A 19,554-nucleotide genomic window follows, 5' to 3' on the forward strand; every position below is an offset into this window, starting at 1 on the left:
ACCAGGCCAAAGCACCAAGTGGATCCTCCACACGATCAATCCACTGCACCAACAACTGGTTTAAACACTGAACCTTCTTTAGTTTTATTGAGTCAAACAGAAGAAACAAATAAAAACACGTGAACTAATTTATTCCTCATTGATTCATTTCATGTTTTGTTGGTTTTCTGTGAATAAATCCAGAGAACAATGAAAACAATCAAACACTTCACTACAAACCATTCACCAGCTTTTACTCTTAACGTTCACCTCCCTATCAATTAAATGGCAGAAAGGTATTAATATAAAATGTAAAACTTCAACTCTCTCTTATTCCCCAGAATCCTGGTTGTCGTTTCTTGCTTCATGTTGAAGACGCACGCAGATATTTCCTGAAATAGCCGGACAGTAACGTGGAGAAGAATCCAGACTCTGTGACTCTGATCCAACCCGACTGACTTTCCTTCTGATGTTCAAGTCAGAAGAGACAGAAGCTCTTTGTCCACTGGAGAATAAATCTGAGCCTGACCTTTGACCTCCACATACAGTCACAGATCAGGTCTCAATCCTTCATCTTTACGATCTGTTCTCTTCAGTCTTTAGGGTTTATTGTTATTATTATTGAGTCTAACTTGACTTGTTGACTAGTGAACACAGATATTCATCATTAACTTGATGATTTAATCTTGTAATTCAACATTACAACAACCGGCCTGAACCTTCTTCTGACCAGCTGGACGTCAGATCTGAGTCTGAATCCAGATCTGCTTCTATAGACTTCCTGCTTGTTGTTCCCTCGCCACTTCTGGAGGAATTTGGGGCTTCCCACACAGGCTGCGTTTCACAGAAGCCGGATTTTTCTCCCACAATGCTTTGTTGATGGAGGCGCCGCTGGAGGGATCCACTTTCCTCTCCTCGCCGTGCCTCCTCTGACCTTCCCTTGCTCCCTTGCTCCCTTTCCTCTTCTCTGTCTCACATAGAGCCTGCTTCAGTTCGAATCTTCGTCCTCCTCCTTCATCTTCTTCGCTCTGTTCCTTCTCCGAACACTCACACACACACACAACAGAGCAGCTTTGTTTTGAAACACAACCTCCTCAGTGTGACGACAACAACAACAGCAGCAAACTCTGTTTACATTTGTATAAATCGTAGAGTTGATTCCACCCTCAACCCAACAGATGACGCTTCACATTCTGACCAGTAGGTGGAGCAGAAAAGAAGAAGGGAGACACCTGCCGCAAACTCACATCACAAGCACCAGGCAGGAGAGAGGTCAAAGGTCACAGACAACAGCTACACCAGAGTTAGAACTACTGACAGAGTCACATCTACCTCAAAGTGGACTAAAGGTTTAAATTAGGCGAGAGCACGTTTACCAAGCAACACATCAACAGATCATAGTGGTGATTATTGTATTTCTCTGATTAACACTTTAATATGGTAAAAGTGAAAATGTAAAAGTCTTTATATGTACGTGTGTAACGACTTATCTAACAATTAGCAGGAGCCGGGAACTAGTGGTTCACTGGTGTGATTGTTATTGATCCAGCACAGAGAGGTCAGAGGTCAGAGGCATCAGCGGCAGGTTGTGTGTTCTGTCAGGTTGTGAGACGACTGACACACAACCGGTAAATGAATAAAGTGTTTAACCAGAAGAAGAATGAATGTTCAAACACAGAGGATGAGCAGAAGCAGTAGAAAACAAAGGAGGTGGGGTGGTCCTCCTCACAGATGGTGACCTGAGACCTCCGAGGACAAGAGGGGACGATTGATTTTCTGAGAGTGGGACAGATGGGAGACAAACTACTCTCTCTCTCTCTCTCTCTCGCTCTGCCGTCAGGTTTACGACCTCGGAGCAGTGACGTCTCAGCACATCTTGTTTCCTCTGAGCTTTTTGGGATTAAACCTGTTCAAGTTGAAGAAGAAGGACAGTTTGGTGAGAAGGACGTGAACCTGGAAACAGAACAACAATCCCTTCCCTCACACAGGGAGCCGGGCTAATGAGGCTTCGCTGGTGGAGTCAAATTAATTAGTCACTGAATCATTTATCGGTGAAGGAGGCGGGGCCTTGAGGGTTCGTGGAACATCTGCTGCTCGCCGCAGAAACACGAAGCACCAACGAGACTCGATGGATAAAAGAATGTGAGAATCTCAGCGTGGCTCTGCAGTCAAGGTCAGAGGTCAGGCGATCGATAAGGCAGGAAGTGACATCACCAACCCCAGGGAGTGAGAGGTGACCCCTCCCCCACTTCCTCCTCCTGCTCTGATGTTCCTCAGGAGGAGAACCTCCTCCGTTTTCCGACTCGTCTGGTTTCAAAACGTCTTTCAGCTCAAACCAGCGATCAGACCTTTGTTAAGTGGCAGGAAGCCGCTGAGCCGGGAGACTATTTTTATACCTGAGATCCGCACTGGACCTATTGTTCTGCTCAGGTCAGTGTCTGGAGCTTCCCCTCATAGTGAAGAGAGACGGGGGGGGCTGCTGCAGCTGCTGGGACCACGACACAGATTCAAGTCTGAGCATCTGGATCACAAACTGAAACCTGTCTTTATTCAGGACTAGGGTTGCAAAGGGTTGGAAAGTTTCCGGTAAATTTCCGGAAACTTTCCGGAAACTTTCCAGGGGAATATTAAGCTCGGGAATTTTGAAAAAAATAAAACTATGCAAATTAAATGCTGAGCAATAAAAACATCATTCAAAACTCTATTTTTTTCATCTCTAGGTACGTTTCGATTATATTACTCGGGAAAATATATTATCATGCTGATTGAGGATTGTTCATCTGTTCATCTAGACTATTTCCATTCATTTATCCATCAATTGTTAAATATATTTACAGACGATTCCAATTGTTTGTCTAACTATTTATATCTCTGGCATTGCATTAGTGTTTTTTTACAATCTTTTTTCTCATCTTATTCTACAGAACAATGCCACGTGCACTCTCTCATGTGTGGAGACATTTCACCTCATCCAATGTAGAAGGAAAGGCTGTGTACATTTGCAAATACTGTGCAAAGACCTATGTTAAGAATGACACAACGATGCAGAAGCATATAGTCAAGTGCCCAAAGTTTCCTCAGGGCTCAAATCAGCCTATGACAAAACAAAATGTTTATATTTATGTCTGTATATGACAAGGTTAATACAGTTAGTATAAATTACCCACAACATTTCCAGTTTATTCCCGGTTAATTCCCGTTAATTCCCATGGAAAGTTTCCAACTTTGAATATTCCCGGAATTTTGCAACCCTATTCAGGACTGGTTCCCACCTGGTCCGGGTCAGACTCCTCAGTTCAGTCTGGATCCATGAACCTTGATCATGAAACACAACCTTCACCTTGAGGGCGAAGCTGTGGTTCCTTCTGCTGAAGCTGCTGATCACTTTATCAGGAAGTGAGAGACTCACTTCCCCTGTTTGCACGTCGCTGCTATGACAACCAGCCTCGGGCAGATTGAGTTTCACTGTCCACGGTGTCAGTTTTCACTTTCTGAGCAGAAATCTGAGCCCAGACTGCGAGACGTCCACAAACAAGTGGAGACTTCAAAGTGAAGGATGCTGGGACGTAAACAGCGATGAGATAAACGGTTCAGGCCAGTTAGACGATCACAGAGTGACCTTCAGATGGCACCGGCCCCTGTCTGAATGAGTGTGAGAGACATCAGCTCTGATTCAGTTTGAGACGTTTGTCATGAAGCTACGACGAGGTAAATAATCTGCAGGGATCAAACACAGGAGCAGGTTTAACAAGCTTCTTCTTCTACATCCTCTAATCTGCTGCTCGCTGGTGTTTCCCTCCTGCTGGGTTTGATTTTCTACTCTGGCAGAGTCACATGAAGAAGAAGTTTGTCAGATCAGACGGGAGAGACCTGAGACACAATGAGACGTCACAGGAAGGAAGATGCTTATATCAGATTTATGACATGTATCATGGCTGCAGGTTTTTAATCTGTAATCTGTGGTCTGGTTTGTAGACAGCGGGGGGGCAGGGGGGGGGGCAGGGATGACACGGCCACGCTGAAGGATTAGGAAACAAACAGCGGAGACTCAGCAGGACGTCAGCGACCACACAGATTAGACGACAACATCGACAATCTGTCACGACACAAAAGAGCAAAAGACATCCACTGACTGTGAGTCTGTCTGTGGTCTATCTATGGTCTATGGTCTGTCTGTGGTCTGTCTGTGGTCTGTGTGTGGTCTGTGGTCTGTGTGTGGTCTGTCTGTGGTGTGTGGTCTGTCTGTGGTCTGTCTGTGGTGTGTGGTCTGTCTGTGGTCTGTCTGTGGTCTGTAGTGTGTGGTCTGTCTGTGGTGTGTGGTCTGTCTGTGGTCTGTCTGTGGTCTGTAGTGTGTGGTCTGTCTGTGGTCTGTCTGTGGTCTGTCTGTGGTCTGTCTGTGGTCTGTAGTGTGTGGTCTGTCTGTGGTCTGTAGTGTGTGGTCTGTCTGTAGTGTGTGGTCTGTCTGTGGTCTGTCTGTGGTCTGTCTGTGGTCTGTAGTGTGTGGTCTGTCTGTAGTCTGTGGTCTGTCTGTGGTCTGTCTGTGGTCTGTGGTCTGTCTGTGGTCTGTGGTCTGTCTGTGGTCTGTCTGTGATCTGTCTGTGGTCTGTCTGTGGTGTGTGGTCTGTCTGTGGTCTGTGGTCTGTCTGTGGTCTGTGGTCTGTCTGTGATCTGTCTGTGGACTGTCTGTGGTCTGTCTGTGGTGTGTGGTCTGTCTGTGGTCTGTCTGTGGTCTGTCTGTGGTGTGTGGTCTGTCTGTGGTCTGTCTGTGGTGTGTGGTCTGTCTGTGGTCTGTCTGTGGTCTGTCTGTGGTCTGTCTGTGGTCTGTGTGTGGTCTGTCTGTGGTCTGTCTGTGGTCTGTGGGTCTGTCTGTGGTGTGTGGTCTGTCTGTGGTCTGTCTGTGGTGTGTGGTCTGTCTGTGGTCTGTCTGTGGTCTGTCTGTGGTCTGTCTGTGGTCTGTCTGTGGTCTGTCTGTGGTCTGTCTGTGGTCTGTGGGTCTGTCTGTGGTGTGTGGTCTGTCTGTGGTCTGTCTGTGGTCTGTGGTCTGTCTGTGGTCTGTCTGTGGTCTGTCTGTGGTGCAAACAACACTGACTCTATTTAAAACCACACGAGCAGTTTGAAGAAACAACAACACGTTGGATGATTCTTATGAATATGATATAAACTGGTCTTATTAACTTCACGTGTTTGAGTCTCTCACACACGATACAAGGTCTTTTCTCCTGTGTGTCCTCAGAGAGACACCTGGAGCTCCTCAGGACCACATGGCTCTCACAGCAGATGCACCCGGGCGGGTCAACATCACACACAGAGGAGCGTGAGATCACATCTCCCAGGGATCTCTGGGAGATGTTACCCAGAGATCCCTGCATCTTCACCTCGGATTACAACCAGTGAAACAATCAGTTGTTGTGATTCCAGCCGAAGCTCCAGAACATGACGCTAACAAGACAAAAGGATTAACTGTTATAAATGAATCAGGCCGACTCTCAGCAGCCAGATGTGAACAGCTGCAGGAAGCTGAGCAGCTGGTCTCTAATACGTTTCAATCCGTCAGTGACACAGAGAATCTCTCTCACCCGCACACATCACATCTCTGACATTTAACCCCTCCCCCCCGGCGTCCGTCCAACCTGATGCTTCCTGCTTAATCTGATTCTGTGGACAGACGCAGCGCGAGCAGGACGACAGGGACACGCCGGCGTCTCGTCACCAGGACAAGCACCAGTGGACACGCCCCCTGATTGTTACTGGTTATTGATCTGGATGTAACTGGTTCAGATCGCAGGACAAGTTGTGATCTGCAGATAATCCCAGTATCAGCAGTGAGCGACCTCTGACCTCTGTGTGACCTGCGGCTCCACACGCTGACCTCTGACCTACAGCACCACTCGACTGGGATGACTGGGACCTGTTCTGTCTTGTTCTCTTTTACTCTCGACACATGAGAGGACGCTTATCTGATGTCACAGGCAGCCAATCAGGAACCAGACGTTTAGCTGTGATGATTGTCAGGAAGCTGCAGGAAGTTCATGGTCCTGAGGCGATGATGTCAGAGTTGTACTGGTTCCTCCTGGAGAAGGCGGGTCTGGTGTTTCCAGCGGCTGCGTCAGCTCCCGGCCGCTGGCGGGAACACGATGATGGAATCTATGCTCACGGCAGCAGACGCTGTCCGGACGCCACTGGGGGGCGCTGGTGAGATACCACCTCACATCTCATATAAAGCTTCGGTCCCATCGTGGTGATTTCAGCTGATGCAGAGGAACAGTGTCAGCCCCCCCCCCCACCTACTTGATGATGACTCATGCTTCACCTCGTACATTAGGCCTAATGAAAACAAGCCTGCATGAAAACAAAGGACTGGGACTAAAATAGAAACGCGTCTATACGACGAGAGCACGACCACTTAACAGAGAGGACAGCACGTTGGGGGGGGGGGGAGCGTGGCGTGCTGCCGGCAGCGGTGGGTTTACGTAACGGGTCAAACTCTCGATTAAAAGCATCCCGGTGCCCGAGTCTTACTTTGTCTCTGTTGTTTACGGACGTCAAGCGGACGCCACGTTACATAACGGCTCCCTGAGGTCATGTGACAAACAAACAAGTGAATCTCTTCCTCACAAAGGAACGATACAGGAAGTCGTTCCTCCCAACCGCAATAAGACTGTATAACTCCTCCCCCTCTGTCAGAGCCTCCATCACAGAACTGCACTAAACCTGTCTCCTGCTCTGTGGACCTGTACAACACTCAGCTCCATATACACTTACTTCACATCATATGTGATATGTGTTATTATAAACCATATTTATATTATATATCATTTTATACAATAATATTGTCTTTTGCACACTCTGTCTACATATTCTTAGACTCTTAGTATATTATATTACCTATTGTATAGTCAAATACTTATATTCATATTCATACTTCTACTATATATCATATCATACTCTCTGTATATTCTTGTTTACGTAAGTCTATATACACATATTTATACATGTGTACATGTTATAATTACTATTATTATACCACCATTACTATTATATATACTGTTGCTGCCATTACCATATACTGCTTTTATATTGGTATAATTACTATCATATATAAATATATATTATGTTATATTATATACTATATATACTGTACTATTCTTATATACTGTCTAACAATAACATTACCATCATATCATCAGTACTATTACCATCATCTTGCCACTGCACCTTATCTACCTATTTTATTGTATTTTATCTTGTGTTTCTGTTTTTTATTCTTTCTACCTCAATATTTTTAATTTTATTCTATTGTATTGTATTGTATTGTATTTTATTGTATTCAAATATACCGGCTGCTATGACAACTTAATTTCCCTTCGGGGATGAATAAAGTACTCTATCTATCTATCTATCTATCTATCTATCTATCTATCTATCTATCTATCTATCTATCTATCTATCTATCTATCTATCTATCTATCTATCTATCTATCTATCTATCTATCTATCTATCTATCTATCTATCTATCTATCTATCTATCTATCTATCTACAATCATCCTCAGCATCATCATCATCATCATCATCCTGAAGCAGATCACAAAGCGACTGCAGCAGTTTCAACAGGAGGACGAGGAGCTGAAGGTTCACCAGGCCCATGTGAAGCTCAGATCCAGTGAACCTGGAAACATGGAGGCAGAGGAACTGGGTCTGAGCAGCTTTGAGTCCAGAGACCTGAGGAGACCGGCTCCAGAACCACTGAGGCAATACAATACATCTCAAGACAATACGTTGGATTCTAGAAAGCTAGGATGTTCATTTGCTTCCTGGCTCTTTATCCTCCTGCTTGTGTTTCAGTGAGTAAACATGACTGAGCCTCAGATCTGTAGAACCATGAAGTCTGATGCAGAAAACAAAGCTGCAGTTATTTGACTCATTCACAGAGAAAAGCTGAACTTTGGCCACAAGCAGCAAAGACGTGAAGGTAAACAAAGGCAGAGCTGCAGATTCCTGTGGAGCTCCTTTCATCCCCTGTGGACCCAGGAGGGTTCACTCCTCTACAGGTGGTCCCACAGGGAGTCGGACCCCAAACCCAGCCGGCCCGCTGCCTTGCTGGAGGACAGAGTCGGCTCACACGGTTTGAAACCCGAGAACAAACATTATGTGGGCAGGATCCTGCCAAATGAGAGAGGAGCCTCGGAGCCTGGAGGCGAACAAACACACGGCGGTGAGGGCTAACTGGGTCACATGGTGCGTTCACTGACCGCCGGCAGCACCGACCAGAATCACACAAAGCAGCCGGAGACAAAAGGCTGAGAGGAGAAGAGACGTGTTGGTGCAGAGCTGCTCCGAGGGTCCTCCAGCTGCTTCTGCTGGTTCTACTGGTTCTACTGGTTCTACTGAGATCTACTGGTTCTACTGAGATCTACTGGTTCTACTGAGATCTACTGGTTCTACTGAGATCTGCTGGTTCTACTGGTTCTACTGAGATCTACTGGTTCTACTGAGATCTACTGGTTCTACTGAGATCTGCTGGTTCTACTGGTTCTACTGAGATCTGCTGGTTCTACTGGTTCTACTGAGATCTGCTGGTTCTACTGGTTCTACTGAGATCTGCTGGTTCTACTGGTTCTACTGAGATCTGCTGCTTCTACTGAGATCTGCTGGTTCTACTGAGATCTACTGGTTCTGCTGAGATCTACTGGTTCTGCTGAGATCTACTGGTTCTACTGGTTCTACTGAGATCTACTGAGTCTACTGAGTCTACTGGTTCTACTGGGTCTACTGAGATCTACTGGTTCTACTGGGTCTACTGAGATCTACTGGGATCTACTGGTTCTACTGAGATCTACTGGTTCTACTGAGATCTACTGGTTCTACTGAGATCTACTGGTTCTACTGAGATCTACTGGTTCTACTGGTTCTACTGAGATCTACTGGTTCTACTGGGTCTACTGAGATCTACTGGGATCTACTGGTTCTACTGAGATCTACTGGTTCTACTGAGATCTACTGGTTCTACTGGTTCTACTGAGATCTACTGGTTCTACTGAGATCTACTGGTTCTACTGGTTCTACTGAGATCTGCTGCTTCTACTGAGATCTACTGAGATCTACTGGTTCTACTGAGATCTACTGGTTCTACTGAGATCTACTGGTTCTACTGGTTCTACTGAGATCTGCTGCTTCTACTGAGATCTACTGAGATCTACTGGTTCTACTGAGATCTACTGGTTCTACTGGTTCTACTGAGATCTACTGGTTCTGCTGAGTCTACTGGTTCTACAGAGATCTACTGGTTCTACTGATATCTACTGGTTCTACTGAGATCTACTGGTTCTACTGAGATCTACTGGTTCTACTGATATCTACTGGTTCTACTGAGATCTACTGGTTCTACTGAGATCTACTGGTTCTACTGAGATCTACTGGTTCTACTGAGATCTACTGGTTCTACTGATATCTACTGGTTCTACTGAGATCTACTGGTTCTACTGAGATCAACTGGTTCTACTGAGATCTGCTGGTTCTACTGAGATCTACGTGTTCTCACTCTGATCGTGCATTTACTCTTTAAGGCAGAGTTCTTCAACAGGGAGTCCGCAACCCCTAGGGGGTCCGCGGAGGTACTGCAGGGGGGGTCGCAAAATCTTTGGTTGATTAGACAATATTCTAAATTTTTAATAATTTTTTTTTCTTCACGAATTTAAATGTCTTTAAATACACATTAACATGCATCCAACATATTGTGAGGCTGAGTTGACCCTCTGCCTGACAACCTCCATCCATCCAAGATTAGATAAGTTGTGTTCTACCCATCAGGGTCTGACATCTCACTAGTGTGGGAGTATGTGTTACATCCACAGATGAGGATTCACTGTCTCTTCTACATGTATGTTTAAAATAAAAACATGAATCTGTGAATTACTTGAATAGCTCAGTGTTGTATGCAAGATGTACAGTGGGTACGGAAAGTATTCAGACCCATTTAAATATTTCACTCTTTGTTTCATTGCAGCAATTTGCAAAAATCAAAAAAGTTATATATATATATATCTGTGTAATATTTTAATAGCTTAGTATCGAATGCACAATATCAGGGTAGTTATGTTTATACATGGCACTAGGCCCAGTTTAATATAAAATAAAATTTTATACAATATATAGAGTAGGGGGTCCCTGCTCCATCTCTCCACCTGTTTGGGGGTCCTTGGCCCGAAAAACGTTGAAGACCCCTGTTTTTTTATTCTTTCTACCTCAATATTTTTAATTTTATTCTATTGTATTGTATTTTATTCAAATATACCGGCTGCTATGACTACTTAATTTCCCTTCGGGGATGAATAAAGTAATCTATCTATCTATCTATCTATCTATCTATCTATCTATCTATCTATCTATCTATCTATCTATCTATCTATCTATCCATCTATCCATCTATCCATCTAAAGCATTTACTCAGATTTTAAGTATAGATGTGAAGTTTGAGGATTTACTCAGGAAACAAAACATAAATGTCTAAATGTATAAATTGTCCTTTTCACTCTGGAGATTTATTATTCCTTCATAACAATGATGGTATTATTTGAAACAGACTTTCCGAGCTGCACAGGTGTGAACACGTCCACGTGCTGCCACCTGACGTGGAGCAGAACATGAAGCAGATCATGTTCTTCAGTGTTTCTCTCCTCTAGTGAGAGAGAAAGGTAAAGCTCAACCTGTGGTGAAGGGAACTCGATCTCCTGCACAGAAGAACCCTGAAGCTCCCGAAACTCATCTCTGACTAGATACACATGAACATAATGAGCGTGCCACGCCCCCTCACAGAGCCGGGCTGCGTTCAGACTCATCGTGTGTTTCCACTCAGACAGAGGAGAAGAGAATCTGTGGTGGAAACCACTGACCGAGGAGAGGCCGAGAGGAGGAAGTTCTCCACCTGATGACTCCATCACACGTGAGAGAAACTGAGTTAAAGAGGAAATGATCAGAGCAAAAACCTCCAGACGTCCCAACCAACTTCCTGTTGATACATAATAATAATTATAATAATAATAGGATGTGAGTCACAGCTCGGACACCAGGCCGAGTCTTACAAACCGTCTGAAAGGACAAGTGGCTCCGGTTTGTCCCAGAAGAGCTGAGGACCTCCGGACTCGGTGACTCAAACCCTCTGAGGAGCTGAGAGTCACATGACGTGCGGCTGAGTGACGCGTCCAGATGTGCAGCAGAAGAAGAAGAGCGCCGGCGTCCCGGCTGCTTCCAGGATGAAAGCAGCGGCTGAGTCACCGGGGGGGAAACAGAATCACGCCGAGGAACGACGAGTCAGCGCTCGCACTATTGTTCCCTGAGTGACCAGCTACAACACGCCAACTGGTCCCAGTCACTGGAACAACACGCCAACTGGTCCCAGTCGCTGGAACAACACGCCAACTGGTCCCAGTCGCTGGAACAACACGCCAACTGGTCCCAGTCACTGGAGCTACACGCCAACTGGTCCCAGTCGCTGGAACAACACGCCAACTGGTCCCAGTCGCTGGAACAACACGCCAACTGGTCCCAGTCACTGGAACTACACGCCAACTGGTCCCAGTCACTGGGTCCAACACACCAACTGGTCCCAGTCACTGGAACAACACGCCAACTGGTCCCAGTCACTGGGTCCAACACGCCAACTGGTCCCAGTCACTGGAACAACACGCTAACTGGTCCCAGTCGCTGGAACAACACGCCAACTGGTCCCAGTCACTGGAGCTACACGCCAACTGGTCCCAGTCGCTGGAACAACACGCCAACTGGTCCCAGTCGCTGGAACAACACGCCAACTGGTCCCAGTCACTGGAACTACACGCCAACTGGTCCCAGTCACTGGGTCCAACACACCAACTGGTCACTGGAACAACACGCGAACTGGTCCCAGTCACTGGGTCCAACACGCCAACTGGTCCCAGTCACTGGAACAACACGCCAACTGGTCCCAGTCACTGGAACAACACGCTAACTGGTCCCAGTCACTGGAACAACACGCCAACTGGTCCCAGTCACTGGAACAACACGCCAACAGGTCCCAGTCACTGGAACAACACGCCAACCTGGTGCCAGTCACTGGGTCCAACACACCAACTGGTCCCAGTCACTGGAACAACACGCCAACTGGTCCCAGTCACTGGAACAACACGCCAACTTGTCCCAGTCACTGGAACAACACGCTAACTGGTCCCAGTCACTGGAACAACACGCCAACTGGTCCCAGTCACTGGAACTACACGCCAACTGGTCCCAGTCACTGGAACTACACGCCAACTGGTCCCAGTCACTGGAACAACACGCCAACTGGTCCCAGTCACTGGAACAACACGCCAACTGGTCCCAGTTACTGGATCCAACACGCCAACTGGTCCCAGTCACTGGGTCCAACACGCCAACTGGTCCCAGTCACTGGAACAACACGCCAACTGGTCCCAGTCACTGGAACAACACGCCAACTGGTCCCAGTCACTGGAACAACACGCCAACAGGTCCCAGTCACTGGAACAACACGCTAACTGGTCCCAGTCACTGGAACAACACGCTAACTGGTCCCAGTCACTGGATCAACACGCCAACTGGTCCCAGTCACTGGAACAACACGCCAACTGGTCCCAGTCACTGGAACAACATGCCAACTGGTCCCAACTGGTCCAACACGCCAACTGGTCCCAGTCACTGGAACAACACGCCAACTGGTCCCAACTGGTCCAACACGCCAACTGGTCCCAGTCACTGGGTCCAACACGCCAACTGGTCCCAGTCACTGGAACAACATGCTAACTGGTCCTAGTCACTGGGTCCAACACGCCAACTGGTCCCAGTCACTGGGTCCAACACGCCAACTGGTCACAGTCACTGGAACAACACGCCAACTGGTCCCAGTCACTGGAACAACACGCCAACTGTTCCCAGTCACTGGAACTACACGCCAACTGGTCCCAGTCACTGGAACAACATGCTAACTGGTCCTAGTCACTGGAACTACACGCCAACTGGTCCCAGTCACTGGGTCCAACACGCCAACTGGTCCCAACTGGTCCAACACACACATCAACATCTGGATCAAACTGCACAAGGACGAGTGTGATTCAGAAACAACAACCTGAGCAGAGCAGGAAACATCTGAAACAAAGAAGCAGACCAACACCTCCTCTTCCTCTTCTGGTTGGGAGTTGATGAAGCAACCACAGAGCCCCCCCCACGCCCCCGGGGTCCTACCTTCGATGGCGATGACGTGCTCCCGGATCTGGTTCTGCAGCAGCGGCTCCTCCACCCGCTCCAGCAGCTCGTAGATGGAGTAGATGTTGGGGTGGACGGACTCGAACCTCTGGATCTCCGACCGGATGGCGGCCGAGTTGGCGAGATGCTGCTGGTAGTTCATGACTGCAGCTGCTGTCTGGAGGAGGAAGAGGAAGAGGAAGAGGAAGAGGAAGAGGAAGAGGAGGAGGAGGAGGAGGAGGAGGAAGAGTAGGAGGAGGAGGAGGAAGAGAAGGAGGAGGAAGAGGAGGATGGTCAGTGGTGTGTTCAGGGGACAGAGACCTCCAGGAGGATAAACAGCAGAAACACTAAATCATGATTTTTCTGTCTGGACCCTGAACACATCATCATCATGTTGACAGTTCATTTAAATGGATAAACTACCCTCCTCTTCCTCATCCTCCTCTCCCTCCTCTTCGGGTATCACGACTACAGAGAACCGTGCAGGATTGAAGAAGAGGAGGAAGAGGAGGATGCTCAGTGGTGCGTTCAGGGTCCAGAGGCAGTGACCTCCAGCAGAACAACAGAACAACTCGCTTTCCCTCTGGACCCTGAACACGTCATCAACATGTTTACATTTATTCATAATTCATATAAAACGTCTTCCTCCACAAACACACTGATGAGCCGGGACCGAGCGGGACGAGCAGCGGCTGTTCCCCGGGACCAGCGGCTGTTCCCCGGGGGCGGGGGGGCCGGCTCCACACACCGGGCTGGGACCCGCACCGCCCCGCACACACACGCAGCTCCGGTTCAACGGCCTTGTTGTTACGAGGCTAACGCTAACCGGCTAACGCTAGCTAGCAGCAGAGGGGGGGGGGGACTCACCGAGGCTCCTCCGGTGAAGTCCGGTCACATCCCGGCAGAGGGGGGGGGGGGGGGGGGGTTCCGGGGGGGGGGACGCTGCTCCGCCGGAGACACGAGCTTCCAGAGGGGGGGGGGCTCGCTCCTCGCGGGTCCGGTGCTTGTGTTTGTCGGGAGGCTGTTCCGTCCTCCGCTGCTCCTCCTCCCGGGGCCAGCGGGTCGCTGTTCGATTCCCGGGGACGCTCGTTGTTGTCCGCAGCGCGTGCTTCACCTCGTCCCGCACGTCGTCCCGCGTCACGCGTCCCGCACCGCTCCGTGATCCGACCCGCACGGTCCGGCCGTGACGTCACCACCGCAATGCACAGCGGCGCCGCTTCCGGCACGGCCTTCACAATAAAGCTACAGACACATTTAACCGGAAAAAGCGAAACAGTTTTTCACACAAAATGTTTTTTTTGTTTGTTTCTGGTCATTTTGTGTCTTTATTCCATAGACTGTATATATTCATGTCTTTATTCCATAGACATTATTAATAAAACTTTACAAAACCCCCAATGTTGAGTCTTGAAATGTGTTGAGGTCAGGGGTCCCTCTGGCCCCTCCCCTGGTCCCTCCTGTGGCTCCTCCCCTGGTCCCGGGTCTGTCTCTCATGATTCTTGTTCAGTATGATTATCTATATTTGATTTATTTACATATCGTCTGTGTCAACCTTGGAAAATGTAAAATTCTAATATAAGAATGTTTTATCGATTAATTAATTAGTTAGAAAACATATCAAACAATGAGCATCACAGTTTCCCGGAGTTGTATTTGACAAATGGAACCGAACACAAAGAAAGACCACAAACAACAATCGGAGAATCTGGAACAAAGGTTTTTGGCGTTTTACAAGAAAAACAACAGGAGCAACTCAAACAACATTAAGAAGTCTTCCTCTTAGCTACTGCTGTTTGCTTGACATCATAATATTTATAAAGATATTCAATGAATTGAGACAGCACATAAACTAATTAACAAATTAAAAGTAGGGCCCCTTCAGAATAAAGCTCCAAGCTCTTGACAGTCTGCACAGAGTCAGATCTTCATATTAAAGTGGTTAAATTCAACGTTTATGATCAAACAGAAAAGTAAATGATGAGTCAGTATTTCACTCTGTGTTGGTGTTACTGTGCAGGAGCAGATATTTTCTCTCCATCCAACAGGAAGTGATGAACGATGCCGCTCTTCTTCCTGTTGCCTGTCGCCTTGATGCAACACTCGTGTTCCCCCAGAAGGAAACGAGTCTCAGTGCCGTCGTCCACAAACTCCCCCTGAGGACACAAAACATATGATCATAATACTGCTACTGATAATATAACTTCATTTATCTGATGTAAAAGCTGCTTTTTATTCATTTGACTTCAGACCTTTAATTTAATTTGATCTCCAGTTGAATTAGCCTCAGACTGAAGCTTCTGTCAAACTAAACTTTCTAAAACTCTTTGAGGTTTTAATGAGTTTACTAAAGTTCTTATTTTCATGTTTTCATGAATAAAGTGACTCACCGTCGTCTCCATTTTCAGTCCATTGCACCAAACGTCCATTGTGTCTTTTTCTTGAGGGAAATGCAGAAGACATTCACATGATCATCTCATTCTATATGTTTGATGACTTGTCTGAGGTTGTGATGATGCGATGACCTTGTTGTGTGTCTGTCTCACCCAGCACCACCCTGAGGTCCTCTCCGTCCACTCGCAGCAGCCACGTCTCCGTCCTCTTCGTCCTGTTGTCCATGAACTTCTGCAGACTCTTGCCCTCCACCTCCAGCGTGTACTCGTAGACGAAGCCGCTCACCGCCTCCATGCTGATGGTGGCTTTGGTGTTGGCCCCTCCCACTGTGAAGGTTTCCTTTCCGACCAGTTTGAACATCCAGTCTCTTCTGATGACTTCCTGTGGAGGAAGTAGTTTTATTTTTGAAAGCTGTGCCATAGTCTACTAACATGAAAATACAGAGTCAAGTACTTTACTCACATACTACTTTGAAGTACTTTTACTGCATTTATGTAATCAATACAACTTTATACTGTATTCTTAAAGGCTAAGATACTTTGTGATGAAACTGTTGATCAGCAGAGGGAGGAGCCTCGGGGCCTCAACATGAGAAGTTTCCACTTTGAAAGTTTCTGAATCATTTCCCGTCTTCACGCTCCACATGAAACACCAAACAGCGTCTGACCTGCCCGTTGACGTAGACAACACGTTTCCCGGTGGTGGTGCCGTGAGCGAACCCGATCCTGAAGACGCCGTCGCTCAGCGCCACCTCCCACACGGCCACCAGGTCCCCGCTCAGCATGTCCTCAGTGCGTCGGTCCCAGAGTCTTCATCACCTCCTGCAGCCCAACACGAGGACGACTCGTCCCCCTGGACTCAGCAGCAGGTGAATTAATGTAAGAGGCTTAGAGACGACACACATCTCCGACAATCAGGACACGCTGAGGTTTGTTTGTTTGTTCCTCGGGTCCATTTGGGTCAAAGGAAACCTCCCCATCTTCCTCGTCTTCCTCATCATCAGAGCTGACCTCTGACCTCTGACCTTTGCACCAGACAAAACCAAAAACCTTTTTACCTTCAGATTTTGTATCTTCATCTACACTAAATCAAAGATACATCAAGGCTTCATGAGTCTCTTAAACCAGCAAAGTTGTATTCTTTTTTAGGGACCGAACGGTGCCTTTGGACAGTGTGACATCAAAGGTTGCCTATAAAAGGCAGCCGCCTTGAAACAGTATGACAACACTGCTGAGGAGAGGAACGACCAAACTGTTGCTCTTTTAAACAGTGTGTTAAAACGTGGAAAAAAGAGAAAGTGACCGAGAGGGAGCAGCAGAGATCTGTTTCTGTTCAGAGGAAGTGAATCTGTTCTACAGTCTCTGGCAGCAGCTGAAATGGCCAGGAAATCACTTACCTGTTCGATCTGTCTGGATCAACTGAAGGATCCGGTTACTACTGTCTGTGAACACAGCTACTGCAGGACCTTCATTAACACCCACTGGGACGAAGAGGAGGAGAGAGGAAGCTACAGCTGTCCTCAGTGTAGACAGACCTTCACACCGAGGCCTGTCCTGGAGACAAGCATGTTAGCTGATCTACTGGAGGAGCTGAAGAAGACTGGACTCCAAGCTGCTCCTGCTGATCACTGCTATGCTGGACCTGAAGATGTGGCCTGTGATGTCTGCACTGGGAGAAAACTGAAAGCTCTCAAGTCCTGTTTGGTTTGTTTGGCCTCTTATTGTGAAAAACACCTCCAGCCTCATCTTCAGTCAGCTGCATTGAAGAGGCACAAGCTGGTGGAGCCCTCGGCTCAAGTGGATGTTTTACTGCCACAACCAGAGCCAGAGACCAGAGCTGACTTCCTCAAATATTCACAAGAAATCACACTGGATCCAAACACAGCACAGAGACATCTGTTATTATCTGAGGGAAACAGAAAAGTAACATGGACGAGAGATGGTCAGTCTTATTCTGATCATCCAGACAGATTCACTGATAGGCCTCAGGTTCTGAGTAGAGAGAGTCTGACTGGACGTTGTTACTGGGAGGTGGAGCTGGAGGTGGGAGGAGGAGTTTATGTAGCAGTCACATACAAAAATATCAGAAGAGCGGGAATCTCATTTGAATGTCTATTTGGATTCAATGATAAATCTTGGTCATTATCTCGTAATAGAACCAGTTATAGCTTTTATTACAACAGCATGGACACGCTAGTGTCAGGTCCTGTGTCCTCCAGAGTAGGAGTGTACCTGGATCACAGTGCAGGTGTTCTGTCTTTCTACAGCGTCTCTGACACCATGACTCTCATCCACAGAGTCCAGACCACATTCACTCAGCCTCTCTGTGCTGGAGTTAATGTGTATTGGTCTGGATCCACAGCTGAGTTCTGTAAACTCAAATAAACTCGAGTCATTAACCCTTGTGTTGTCCTTGCTTCCTATTATTATTATTATTTGCCATTTTTGGATGCCTTTGCCTTTGAACATTGTGATATCAAAGGCAGCAGCTGCCTATAAAAGGCAGCCGCCTTTAAACAGTGTGACAACACTGCTGAGGGGAGGTAAGACCAAACTGTTGCTCTTTTCAATAGTGTGTTAAAACGTGGAAAATATAGGAAGTGACCGAGAGATGGAGCAGCAGAGATCTGTTTCTGTTCAGAGGAAGTGAATCTGTTCTACAGTCTCTGGCAGCAGCTGAAATTGCCAGAAAAATACTTACCTGTTGGATCTGTGTGGATCCACTGAAGGATCCGGTGACTACTGTCTGTGGACACAGCTACTGCAGGACCTGTATTAACACCCACTGGAACAAAGAGGAGGAGAGAGGAAGCTACAGCTGTCCTCAGTGTAGACAGACCTTCACACCGAGGCCTGTCCTGGAGACAAACACCATGTTAGCTGATTCACTGGAGGAACTGAAGAAGACTGGACTCCAAGCTGCTCCTGCTGATCACTGCTATGCTGGAGCTGAAGATGTGTTCTGTGATGTCTGCACTGGGAGAAAACTGAAAGCTCTCAAGTCCTGTTTGGTTTGTATGGCCTCTTATTGTGAAAAACACCTCCAGCCTCATCTTCAGTCAGCTGCATTGAAGAGGCACAAGCTGGTGGAGCACTCGGGTCAGGTGGATGCTTTACTTCCTCAACCAGAGCCCAAGACCAGAGCTGACTTCCTCAAATATTCACAAGAAATCACCCTGGATCCAAACACAGCACACAGGCATCTGTTATTATCTGAGGGAAACAGAAAAGTAACATGGATGAGTGAAGATCAGTCTTATTCTGATCACCCAGACAGATTCACTGTTTGGTGTCAGGCCCTGAGTAGAGAGAGTCTGACTGGACGTCGCTACTGGGAGGTGGAGGTGGGGGTGGGGGTGGGAGCATGGGAAGGAGTTCATGTAGCAGTCACATACAAGAACATCAACAGCGCAGGACGCCCACTTGAATGTGGATTTGGACACAATGAAAAATCTTGGTCATTATCTCGTAATGGAAACAGTTATATCATTTGTTACAACAGCATCTGGACTCTAGTGTCAGGTCCTGTGTCCTCCAGAGTAGGAGTGTACCTGGATCACAGTGCAGGTATTCTGTCCTTCTACAGCGTCTCTGGCACCATGACTCTCCTCCACAGAGTCCAGACCACATTCACTCAGCCTCTCTATGCTGGAGTTAATGTGTGTTGGTCTGGATCCACAGCTGAGTTCTGTAAACTCAAATAGACTCAAGTCATTAACCCTTGTGTTGTCCTTGCTCCCCCGGCGTATTAGGACGCACACGTAGGGCAATAGACATGTGAGCAGCCCTTGAAGATGTATTTGTTACACCGGCAGCACACGGTGCAAGTTTTACAGCTCTTTTCCCTGGGACATATCTAACCCCACTCGCCCTGAGGGGTGGGGGGGCTGCTGCTAGGGCCGTGGAAGAGGCCGGACGCTCCAAATATCACCAAAAAGTGGTCAGAAAATGAT

The 19,554-nt window shown here is 47.3% G+C and overlaps 3 protein-coding genes across 3 annotated transcripts in view; 1 reads left to right on the forward strand and 2 right to left on the reverse strand.

Annotated features, from left to right (window-relative positions):
* The window catches only part of agap1 (ArfGAP with GTPase domain, ankyrin repeat and PH domain 1), a 101,776-nt gene extending 87,663 nt beyond the window's left edge, over positions 1-14,113 (reverse strand). Inside the window, exons 1-2 of the mRNA XM_061066905.1 lie at positions 14,079-14,113; positions 13,212-13,389 (exon numbers count right to left, since the gene is read on the reverse strand). Coding sequence (XP_060922888.1) covers positions 13,212-13,374 — 163 coding nt within the window. The 5' untranslated portion in view covers positions 13,375-13,389; positions 14,079-14,113. The remainder of the gene's footprint in view (positions 1-13,211; positions 13,390-14,078) is intronic.
* Positions 14,114-15,108: 995 nt separating this feature from the next.
* Positions 15,109-16,386, reverse strand: LOC132996908 (fas apoptotic inhibitory molecule 1-like). Its single transcript, XM_061067269.1, has 4 exons — positions 16,270-16,386; positions 15,755-15,983; positions 15,599-15,648; positions 15,109-15,364 (listed from the first exon to the last, which is right to left on the reverse strand). The coding sequence occupies exons 1-4, from the start codon at positions 16,384-16,386 to the stop codon at positions 15,218-15,220; spliced, it is 543 nt and encodes a 180-aa protein (XP_060923252.1). The 3' UTR covers positions 15,109-15,217.
* A 730-nt stretch (positions 16,387-17,116) lies between these two features.
* LOC132996956 (tripartite motif-containing protein 16-like) lies at positions 17,117-19,305 on the forward strand (the record flags this gene model as incomplete). Its single annotated transcript, XM_061067327.1, has 3 exons — positions 17,117-17,935; positions 18,676-18,890; positions 19,188-19,305. Coding segments are annotated over 3 exons (1,152 nt in total), but the record flags the coding sequence as incomplete, so codon positions are not given.
* Between the last annotated feature and the right edge of the window lie 249 nt (positions 19,306-19,554).

The sequence above is a fragment of the Limanda limanda genome, chromosome 23 (assembly GCF_963576545.1).
Source record: "Limanda limanda chromosome 23, fLimLim1.1, whole genome shotgun sequence".
In the NCBI taxonomy this organism is placed as follows: Eukaryota; Metazoa; Chordata; class Actinopteri; order Pleuronectiformes; family Pleuronectidae; genus Limanda; species Limanda limanda.